The 12,420-nt window shown below is 36.0% G+C and overlaps 1 protein-coding gene across 2 annotated transcripts in view; it reads left to right on the forward strand.

The window, feature by feature from the left end:
- The window catches only part of LOC107469470 (nuclear pore complex protein NUP88), a gene marked incomplete in the record, with an annotated part of 7,062 nt that extends 6,315 nt beyond the window's left edge, over nt 1–747 (forward strand). For both annotated transcript variants that reach the window (XM_052255353.1, XM_021133731.2), the window contains 2 exon segments: nt 1–75; nt 260–747. In XM_052255353.1, the coding sequence (XP_052111313.1) occupies nt 1–75; nt 260–543 (359 nt within the window).
- Nucleotides 748–12,420: the final 11,673 nt, after the last annotated feature.

Raw genomic sequence — 12,420 nt, forward strand, 5'->3', positions numbered from 1 at the left:
AGCGATTAAGGAACTTACCTTGTGCCCACAAAAAACCACTGTCTAGAGCGGAGCGACAATTTAAGTCTGAGCTTGGTAAATGTTCTAATATAATTATCATATGTTTTGCCCACGACCTTGTGCTTGATCTTATGTGATGAATCTCTTTTTTCCCCTAACCTATACATCTCCCTCCCTGCATTATCTACTGTTTATATGTCTATATATCTGCTGAGTATTTTGAGATATTGAATCATACTCATACCTTTATTCTTGCCAGACCACTTCAGAGAAGTTGAGTTGGATGCCTTGCATTCTTCCGTTGATGCGCTAAATGAAAGGCTAAGAAGACACATGCAAGCATCCACTAATGCTAGTCGCCAACAACAAAGAATAGCAGGGAAGAAAGTTGGTGCTGGGGAGGACCAGATGTCTATGCTCAAATCATCCCTTGAAAAACTCACTCTCGTAAATACTGAAAATTCAAAGAAAGTTAAGCTTGTTGAGTCTACTCTGAAAAACAAAGAAAAAAGCAGCAGAGAACCAAGCCTGCCTTTGCTTTAAAACCGTCCTGTATTTTACCTTCTATCATTGGACAGTGTGGTTCTTAGTTAAGCTCCTGTACTGTGGCTACGTGTAACTTATGAAGTAACTTCATTTGCCAATGTCAAAAGGAAAGTAGTTGCAAAATATTTGTATGATTTACCTGATTCCCCTTCAATATGGAAAGCATTAGAGAAGTAATGTTAGGGTACTTTTTAGTATTTATTCCTTTTTGAAATGGAGCATCCATTAAAAGCTTGTCAAATTCATTTTGGCTGGTCACCAATGGCAAAAACATTTGTTTAAAATATGTGCTGCAAATGGGTATCGCTGATCAAATCATCATTATGAACCAACGGTTGGTTGAAGTGCTGTGTTTTTCACTTAACCAGTGGTTTCGAATTTCAAGTCCTGGACAATGGACATGGGAAACTGGTATTGGAGTTTATCTCTTCAACTTGCCTCTGCTGAAGCATTCTTAAAAAATGACAGGCGGGCAATTTAATTAAATTTTATAGGGTAAAATATTTTGTCTTTATAGTTTAAAATTTTAAAAATATTCTTAATTTTTTGTTTCTAAGTTTTCAAAAAGTTTAGAATTAATCCAACAATAATGCATGAAAAATTGATTGTGTTAAAGGTTGTTCTTGTGAAATTGTTGAATTGATCTTAAAATTTTTTAAAAAAATTAGTTGTCAAAGGTATATTTGATGCAAATCAAAAAGTTTTGGGACAAAATAATAGAATTATGAAAAGATGAATCAAAAAGTTTAAGAGAGAAAATTTAAGAGAAAACGACGAGAAAGAGAGTATATTAAATCCACACTTGTAGAATTGAACTATAGACTACTAAGGCTCACTGTACAACTAACCCCAGGTTACTTATTTATATTACAGCTCCTAACTAACTCAATAAATCCTGATAATCAACTCTAGCTAACTCCTAACCAAATCAACAAAGTAACAAACCCTCATAATCAACTCTAGCTAACTTTGGACCACAACTCTGTTGCCCTGTTGCATAACTACTCTCTTCTCTTTTTTAAACTGGACTTCACAGTCTCTATACAAAATTGAAACAATAAAATTTATGGGTGTTTTAAAACTTTTATCAAATTTTAAATATAAAAATATACTTTATCCAATTTTATAATTGTTTGGATTTATATTATTTAGGAAAGATACTGTAGAGCATTTTTCTCTGTTCTTGACTTCTTGGTTTCGATCTACTGAAGAATTTATTGTCGGGCTAGTTGTATGGTCTGTACTCTCTAATAAAAGTAGGTTGAGTTTTATTAGTTCTACTTTTAATTATAGAAGTTCACGGCATGATCCGTGTGATGCACAAAAAATGCTAAACCAAGTCACTTCTACAAGTTAATATAATTAGGTCACACTAAAATTACCTTAATATATACACCATTATTCTTAATTTTTTTTATTAGGCACATGCAAAACATAATTGCAGTATAGTTGTCAGAATCGAATCGGTAATCGAACCGGTAAGGTTATTAGGTCACTGAGTTATTGGTTCAACTGGTGGGTCACTGGTCGAACCGGTTAACCCGGTATAATTAAATAATTATGTAAAATTTAATTATTTTTCTTTATTATAAGTACTTTTATTTTATTTCTATAAAAATAATTATCATTTTCAAATCTTAATACTTTATTAATTAATTTATATTTATTATATTATTATATTATTATAAGTAAAAACTTACATACAGTTAATTTTCATGTGAAGTTGATATTTAAAAACAGTTAGATAATTTGACAAGTTTAACTAAATATCCTATATGTATTATAATTTGGATATATATTAGTAAGAAGCAATGTAGCTTGGTGGTTAGATTACCTTTCTTGCAACCCTGGAGTCAGCGGTTGGAACCTTAGAACAGCCATTTTGGCAAATCTTTCAAAAACCACACAGCTTTGACACTTGGCACGCTGGAGTCTATGGAGAGCATGGTGGACTTGCAGAACCAGTTGCATCGTAGCTTCGCCTTCAGTTGGGATTGAACGGTTTGGTCCGGTTCGATTTTCACCAGATTTGACCGGTTTTAACTGGTTCGTTACGGGTTTAACCGGTTCGTTCCGATTCTCTATCTTAAATGGTCCTAACCTTGGATCGGACCAGTATAGAGTCCGATTTATCGATTTTTCGATCGAACCGATCGATTCGGTCCGGTTTTTACAACTATAATTACACATCTTACATTGATACACCAAATGAAATAAACTAAGCCCGCCTCTTAGAAATGAAAACCACCATTTTTTTAAGAATAATATTAAAATATAGTTTTTACTTTTTACCAAAAAAATATATTAAAATACAGCTTACGTCATGATAAAAATTAATTATCAACAATATGATATAAAATAAAAAAGCTTCATAAATTACATAAATAAAATAATAAAATATGAAAAAATAATAAAAGAATTTCATTAATTAAACACAATTTTTTTGTATTGTATGGCCTATAATAGAATTAGTTAGCAACTTAAAATTAGAAAATAAGATACAATAATAAGCATATAAAACACTTAAAATTAATTTTAAAAAATTTGACTATATGTTAATTTACCACATTTTTTTGTTGTTACCTAAAGTATTTTATTTTTTCATTGTATATAACATTCAAAATCTTGTATAACTTGAAAGTGAATTATAATTAATTTTAGAGGGACATTTGTAAATAAAAAATAATGAGAGAAATAAATAAATTTGAGGATAAAATAATTATGATAAAAATATATCAATCAAGAAAAGAATTATAATATATTGTCTTGAATCATTACATTTTTAAGACAGTAAAATCATAAAGTATAAAAAAAACTAAATTTTTGGAAAGAATTATAATATATTGTCTTGAATCATTACATTTTTAAGACAGTAAAATCATAAAGTATAAAAAAAACTAAATTTTTGGTTGATAAATGTTGTAACTAAAGTAAAATGTAACTATAATACCTATATTATATTGGTTCCAAGATGACTCACTCACATAAATAACGCTATGTAACAATAATCAGAAATTAATAACATAATAGAAATAGGAGAAGAGCAAAACAACAACAACGACAATAAAACAATGTAATCAACCAGAAGCAGAAGCAATCAGAAGCAACAATAATCAGAAATCAACAACATAATAAAAGCAGAAGCAGAAGAAGAATGAAACCAGAAGCAGAAGCCGCGCGAGCCATCACAGCGCCGCCACCCTTTTCTTATTCTCTCTTCACGCTACTCTAATGCCACCGTCACAGCGGGAAGCTCTCTTCTCCTCCCTCGGCTCACCTCCAATTCACGCCATCTTCTTTGAGCTCCACCTTCACTGTCGGCCTCTCCTCCACCCACCATCATAAAACTATCGAAGCCTTCCCCTATTTTTGTCTCGAACCAGATCCCACTGTCATCGAGCACCTCCGCTGTGCCTAGAGGAGCAGCAGCGAGATCCAACGACCGAACGACGACGAGCAGCGACGACGACGAGGAGCAGCTGCAACGGATTCCCTTCCCCTTTCCTTCCCCACCTTTCCTTCCCCCTCTTCCTCCCTGACCCCCTCGTGTGATTCTCTTCCCCTGTTCCCCAGCCCTTTATCTCGATTTTCTTTTTTTTGTCTTTTATATTCTTTTAATTAGGGGTAATTTGGTAATAAATATTAAAATTTTGGTAAAAAGGACGATTTTAAAACTAAGTTAAACCTTCAAAACTATTTTGTAGGCAAAAAACGCTGTAGACAAAAAAATTTTTGGCCTCTACGTTAGGAACTAAATTTCTACTTAACCCTATTTTTTATCACTCAAACTTACTAACAATCATAAGAATATAAGGGAGAATTTTTGAAACAAACACTAAGCATTTTGATTCATGAATGGATTATTAACAACATACATATAAAGCCTTTATATAGGCAAACCTTTATAATAAAATAATAATTCTTATAACAACTAAGCACTAGTTGTAATATTTCATGAAACTAGTAGAAACTTGACTAGCCAAATTTCTTATTCAACTTTACTTCAAATTTTTGAAGTTTAGTCATTAACTTAAAGCTTTCAATTCATAATTCTTCTAGTATAGAGGTGATGAATGCAATTGTCATATAGATGCTTCATGGTTCTTCTTTTACTTGTTTCATTAAAATCAACTTAATCTTGTAGCTTCCAATTTTGTCTAAGAGATAAAATTTGACTTGTGATTCTTGTAGTTTCTAGTTTAATCACTTGTAATTTTTGTAGCTTCTAATTTTATAAAAGTTCTAGTATGGTACAAGTTGATTTAATTTTTAGGGTTAATTATGATTTTGGTCCCTAAGATATAGGCTAAAATTTTTTTTTGTCACCAACCTTTTTTTCCAAACAAAATTGTCTCTAAAATTTAACTTGGTTTTGAAATCGTCCTTACCTTAGGAACCAAAATCCTACGAAGGTGGTGGTGCGGTTTTTGCAACCACAAACTAACCGACAAGTGCACTAGGTCGTACCAAGTAATACCTCAGGTGAGTGAGGGTCGATCCCACGAGGATTGATGGATCAAGCAACAATGATTGGTTAAACCACTTAGTTAGGCAAGCAGAAAAGAGTGTTTTGGTATTCAAAGAACATTAAACAATAATTAAGAATTTCAGAATGCAAGCAGTAAAGAAGTTGTGAAATATATATGGAGAAATAGTTAAGGTTTCAGAGATATCTATTTTCTGGATTGATTTTTCTTACTAATTTATTTTAATCATGTAAGATTGAATTCATGGCAAACTATATGTGACTAGACCCTAATTCCTTAGATCTTTCTAGTCTCCTCTAAAATTCATTAACTGCTAATTTCTTGGTCAATTAATTCCAATTAGAAGCTGCATGATCAAATTTCAGTTTGAATGCCACAAAAATTATAATTACCCAAAAATAAAGGGATTATATGTCACGTATCCCATTAAATCCAAATAATTAAAATTAAGGAGAAATTATTTTTAATCTGTTGTTCAAGTAAAGAGTTTTTCCAAGTTATACAAGAACACAGTTAGAACATGGGTCATACTTCCGTTCCACCCAAATTCATAAAAAAAAGAGCGAAAATAATTCTTGAATTATAAAACAAAACATGAATTAAAAGACAAAAACAATAGAATCAATCCATACAAATAGACAGAGCTCCTAACCTTAACAATGGAGATTTAGTTGCTCATGGTTCAGAGAAGAAAATAAGGATTCAGGTAAACTGTGGAATACCCTCCTGTTGTTAACTAATTAATTTTGTCTTTTATATTTCATCCTAATTAATTTAAAATCTAATATCTAAAATTAAGATAATATCTTTTTCTATTTTCAAATTCAAATTTGAATCAGAATCAATTAAATAATCCACGCCTTGTAACGTGGGGACCACTTGGCTTCACTAGATCCGCGCCTAACTTGGCAGAGAGCTGCGCCTTACTTGAGTGCCAAAATGGGGCCCGAAAATTGCCCCCAGCGTTTTCTGCTTTCTCTGCACGTCGCGCATGTCACGTGTACGTGTCAGTCACGTGTACGCGTCGGTGGTCTTCTTCGCGTGTCACGCGTACGCGTCAGGTATGTGCACGCGTCGCTGCACAAATTTGCTTTTCACGCATACGCGTCAGGTACGCGCACGCATAGCTCTTCGCTGATCATCTTCTTTAATTCTTGAGCTCCTTCCATTTGTGCAAGCTTCCTTTCCATCAAATCCAGCCAAATGCTACCTAAAATACACAAAATTGCATGAAACTCAAAGTAGCATCCATAGTGGCTAAAAGATAATTAATTCTTGATTAAACTTAGTAATTTAAATACAAATTCACTAGGAAAAGAAAAGAAAGATGCTCACGTATCGCAACCAAAATAATACAGGCTTAGGATGTGAATTTGCATGAGAATGAGAGTTCGATTAAGCTCAAGTCTATTCTTAAAATGGGATTTATTCATTGTAATTTTGAACAGTTTTAGCATTTCACTCTCCTTTGAATCAGAGGAATGTTAGTGTCATTCGGAATTAGAATCCGGATCATATTATGAATTCTCTGATCTTTATACTCCAGTTTAATCCTTGAACACAGCATGATTTTCTTTAATTTATTTTTCTTTGGTGCTTTACACCTTGAGCCTAGCCGTGACTTTAAATGTTTTTTCTCAAGGATTACTTGACACAGAAACACCACAAGCACTTGATTGGGGAACTCTCTTTAAGTTCTGATTTTTCTTTCATTTACTCCCAGACAGTTGTGCTCAAAGCCTTTGGCATACTCTGTTAAACGCACTTGGTCTCGACTCTAAGTGTTCTGTCTCAAGGGTTACTTGACACAATCACACCTCAAGCATATGACTAAGGAAACAACTCTTTTGAGCTTTTAATCATGTCTGACCTCCCTAGTAATTGATGCTCAGAGCCTTGGACCTTGCTTTTATCATTATATATTTTTTTCTTTTGCTATTTCTTTTGCTTCAAGGATTAAACTTTAACTTATTTCAGAGAAGTCATAATAATTCTCTAAATTAATGTTCCTTATACATCAACATCCTTTGATTCAAATTCAAATATGCACTGTTCATGTCATGCATTCAAAATCACAAATAATACCACCACATTTAAGTGAATAAGACTACTCTTAAATATAACTCAATTTCTCATGCAATACATCACTTCTTTTTCTTTTAAAATTCAATCTCAGTGAGCAATACATAAGGTAATTTTTTTTACTAAAAGTACTAAAGATCATGCAAGCAATCAAAGCAACAGAAAACAGGAGACAACACAATAAGAACGGAAGAGAAATAGAATGAAAGGAACTCAACCACCTCAATTATGCTGGTGGTCATCTCATTCCTTCATGAAGAACATTCTTCTCCCTTTGGTGCTAGACAAAAAAGCCATAAGTGAAGCGTCAACACCAAACTTAAAGGTTTGCTTGTTCTCAAGCAAAGAAGATCGGCAAACAGAGAGACATAAAAGCAATTAATATGATGAAAGAAGAAGAAAAAGATAAAAGAACAAGAGAGAATTAGGATTTGGAAGGTGGATGATTTGAAATCAGGTGCTGAGGTGATTCAATTGGGCGTTGCATGCGACGCGTACGCGTGAGGCACGCGTAGGCGTCGATCACACGGATTTCAAGCGACACGTGCGCGTCAGGGATGCGTACGTGTGGAAGGCCAGGATGGGAAAACGACGCGAACGTGTCAGGGACGCGTCCGCGTGGTGGGGCCAATGCGTCCAGCATAGTTCCAGCCCTACACCAGCATAACTTTCTGGCCAAACACCTTTTACGCCGATTTTACTCATCCACGCGTGCGCGTGCTTGACGCGTATGCGTGAGCCAATTTGTGCGCAAAGCACACTTCCTGCTCCCCTTCCGCGCAACTTTCTACAACAATACCCATTTACGCCGATTTTCAAGGTCACGCGTGCGCGTCCCACTAAAGGCGCAAACAACGCGCACGCGTGAGGTGCGCATCGTTTGCGCCTTTAGTGTATCGGGTTGCCTCCCGACAAGTGCTTCTTTAACGTCACTAACTTGACGGTCAGTTCTGCTAATTCAGTAGATGAGCGGACCTCGGGCGATCAATCTCGCCTCCAAGATAGTGCTTCATCCTCTGGCCATTCACTGTAAATTTCCTGTCAGAATTCTCTTCTTGTATTTCCACATGACCATATGGTGAACCTCTAGTAACCAGAAACGGTCCTGACCACCGGGATTTTAGCTTCCCTTGAAAGAATTTGAGCCTTGAATTATACAGAAATACTCTCTGTCCTGGCTCAAAGACTCTGATGGCAATCTTCTTGTCATGCAATAACTTGGTTCTCTCCTTATAGAGCTTGGCATTCTCATAAGCTGAATATCTAAATTCATCAAGCTCGAATTCATCAAGCTCATTTAACTGGAGCATTCGCTTAATTCCTGCAGCTTCTAAATCAAGATTCAAGTACCTGATTGCCCAGTAAGCTTTATGTTCCAGCTCAACTGGCAAGTAACAGGCCTTCCCATAGACCAACAGATAAGGGGACATGCCAATGGGAGTCTTGTACGTTGTCCGGTATGCCCAGAGAGCATCATCAAGCTTCCTAGACCAGTGCTTTCTTGAAACAGTGACGGTCTTCTCTAGAATCCTCTTAAGTTCCCTGTTGGAAACTTCAACCTGTCCACATGTCTGAAGGTGTGGTGCACGAAAATTACACTCACACTATGTAATTTCGCACAACTAACCAGCAAGTGCACTGGGTCGTCCAAGTAATACCTCATGTGAGTAAGGGTCGATTCCACGGAGATTGCCGGCTTGAAGCAAGTTATGGTTATCTTATTATTCTTAGTCAGGATACTAATATGGTTCTTTAGTTTCAATTGTAAAAAGTGAAAGAGCATAAAATGAATAATTGTTACACAGTAATGGAGAATGGGTTGGAGTTTTGGAGATGCTTTGTCCTTTGAATTTCTGCTTTCCTACTGTCTTCTTCTTCACGCACGCAGGTCTCCTTCCATGGCAAGCTGTATGTTGGTGGTTGTCAATGGCTACCAGCTGTCCTCTCAGTGAAAAAGGTCCATGTACATGGCTAATCATCTATTGGTTCTCACTTATGTTGGAATAGGATCCAGTGATCTTTTTGCGTCTATCACCACACCCAACGTTTGTGAGTTTGAAGCTCGTCACACACATCCTCTCCCAGATCCTACTCGGAATACCACATGCAAGGTTTAGACTTTTTGGATCTCAGGAATGCTGCCCATTGGTTCTAGCTTATACCACGAAGAATCTGGACTCACGGATTGAATGCTCTGTCGTCAGAAGAGGCAGTCAAACTCGTGAGCCAGAAATCCAGGAGATAAACGTTCAATCTAAGGTAGAACGAAAGTGGTTGTCAGGCACGCGTGCATGGATTGAGAATGGTGATGATTGTCACGGATCATCACATTCATCATTTTGAAGTGCGAACGAATATCTTAGAATAGAGACTAGCTAGATTGAATAGGAAACAAAAATACTTGCATTAATTCATTGAGACGCTGCAGAGCTCCTCACCCCCAACCATGGGGTTTAAAGACTCATGCCGTCAAAGGAACAATTTCAAATGTAAAAATGTCATGACATTTAAAATAAATCTCTAAAAGTAGTTTATATACTCAACTAGTAACCTAGGTTTACAGACAATGAGTAATCTAATATAGATAGTGCAAAAATCCACTTCTGGGGCCCACTTGGTATGTGATGGGGCTGATCATTGAATCCTTCACGTGCATAGGCCATTCTTGGAGTTAAACGCTAGTTTGTAACCTGTTTCTGGCGTTTAACTCTGCTTTGCAACTTGTTTCTGGCGTTTGACGCCAAAATAGGGCAGAAAGCTAGCATTAAACGCCAGTTTGCATCATTTAAACTTGGGCAAAGTATGGACTATTATATATTGCTGGAAAGTCCTAGATGTCTACTTTCCAACGCAATTGAGAGCGCGCCATTTAGATTTCTGTAGCGCCAAAGCTTCCACTTCGAGAGCAGGGAGGTCTGAATCCAACAGCATCATCAGTCCTCTATCAGCCTCTGAATTGGATTTTTGCTCAGGTCCCTCAATTTCAGCCAAAAAATACCTAAAATCACAGAAAAACACACAAACTCATAGTAAAGTCCAGAAATGTGATTTTTGCATAAAAACTAATAAAAATATACTAAAAAGTAGCTAGATCATACTAAAAACTATATTAAAACACCCCCAAAAAACGTATAAAATATCCGCTCATCACAAAACCAAACTTAAACTATTGCTTGTCCCCAAGCAACTAGACAAATAAAATAGGATAGCACGAAGAATGAGAGGAAATCTCAGAGGTTTACATCAAGCTCAACTCTAATTAGATGAGTAGGACTAGTAGCTTTTTTCTTCTGAACAGTTTTGGTATCTCAGTTCATCCCTTGAAGTTTAGAATGATTGCATCCATAGGAACTCAGAATTCAGATAGTGTTATTGATTCTCCTAGTTTAGTATGTTGATTCTTGAACACAGCTACCTTATGAGTCTTTGCCGTGGCCCTAAGCACTTTGTCTTCCAGTATTACCACCGGATACATAAATGCCACAGACACATAACTGGGTGAACCTTTTCAGATTGTGACTCAGCTTTGCTAAAGTCTCCAATTATAGGTGTCCAGAGTTTTTAAGCACACTCTTTTGGATCATGACTTTAACCACTCAGTCTCAAGCTTTTCACTTGGACCTGCATGCCACAAGCACATGGTTAGGGACAGCTGGGTTCAGCTGCTTAGGCCAGGATTTTATTCCTTTAGGCCCTGCTATCCATTGATGCTCAAAGCCTTGGATCCTTTTTACCCTTGCCTTTTGGTTTTAAGGGCTATTGGTTTTTTCTGCTTGCTTTTTCTTTTTCTTCTCTTTTTTTCTTCTTTTTTTTTCACTACTTTTTCTTGCTTCAAGAATCAATTTCATGATGTTTCAGATTATCAATAACATTTCTCTTTGCTCATTATTCTTTCAAGAGCCAACAATTTTAACATTCATAAACAACAAGATAAAAAATATTCACTGTTCAAGCATTCATTCAGAGAACAAAAAGTATTGCCACCACATCAAAATAATTTGAATTTTTCTTATTAAGAACTCAAAAAAAATTGCCTCCTTATTCTAAAAGCATATGCTATTTTATTCATGTTTAATGATGATGAGAAAAATAAATCATAGCTTACTTGGAGATGAAAAAAATAAAAATAAAAATACTAATTACTACTACTCATATGACTCCTAAGATAGATTTCTAATAGCAGAAGTTATCACAGAATTAAGATTAGGATTTAACAACCTTTATTTTGGGAGATGGATGCTCCTTCAATTTGTGGGTTGTCTGGACCTTCAAGAGAAAGCTTCTGACGCTTCAGCTTCTGTAATTCATGCCTTTGCTTTTCCTGTTCCTTAAGCAGTTTGCAGATCATAAAATTTTGATTCTGCTGTTCTTCCTTGGGTTGATCCATAGTTTCTTGCAACTTGGTGACAGATGCTTCTAGGCGAGTCCAGTAGTCAATCTAAGGGATTTCTGGGAGGAACTCCTGGGCCCTCATTTTGATGGAGTTTTCTTGTACTTGTTGTCACTCCATTGACTTCTTGGTGATTGGATGTTCCACTGGGATGAATTCATCTACTCCCATCTTCACCCCAGCCTCTTTACATAGCAAAGAAATCAAGTTTGGGTAAGCCAACTTGGCGTCCTTGGAGTTCTTATTTGCAATTGTGTAGAGCTCACAAGAAATCAGTTGATGAACCTCCACTTTGTTTCCTTGCATAATACAGTGGATCATCACTGCTCTCTTGATAGTGACTTCGAAGTGGTTGCTGGTAGGCAGTATGGAACGCCCAATGAAATCTAGCCAGCCTCTAGCAATTGGTTTGAGATCCCCTTTCTTGAGTTGATTTGGAACACCTTTTGTGCTAGTTGTCCACTTGGTTCCAGGGATGCATATGTCCTCTAGAATTTGGTCCAAGCACTTATCATCACATACCATTCTTCTATTAAAGGATTCTGGATCATCTTGTAGTTGAGGTAGCTTGAAGACTGATAAACCACTATTTTATGGTTTATAATGTGTTTAATTGTGTGGTTTTATCATGATCTTTACCCACTTATTCATATAATTAGCATGCATTTATATTTCCTTCCTAAAATTATTACATGATTGAAAACTTACTTCCTAGAGACTTTTAATTAGGTATTTTAATTCTCCTTTATTCCATTTGATGCCGTGATCTGTATGTTAAGTGTTTCAGGCTTTATAGGGCATGAATGAGTTGGAGATTGGAAAGGAAGCATGCAAAAATAGAAGGAACACAAAGAATTGAGGAGATAACCAGCGAGAAGTCACGCGGTCGCATGGCTGACACGACCGCGCGAGTTG

This window comes from Arachis duranensis, chromosome 10, assembly GCF_000817695.3.
Source record: "Arachis duranensis cultivar V14167 chromosome 10, aradu.V14167.gnm2.J7QH, whole genome shotgun sequence".
Taxonomy (NCBI): Eukaryota; Viridiplantae; Streptophyta; class Magnoliopsida; order Fabales; family Fabaceae; genus Arachis; species Arachis duranensis.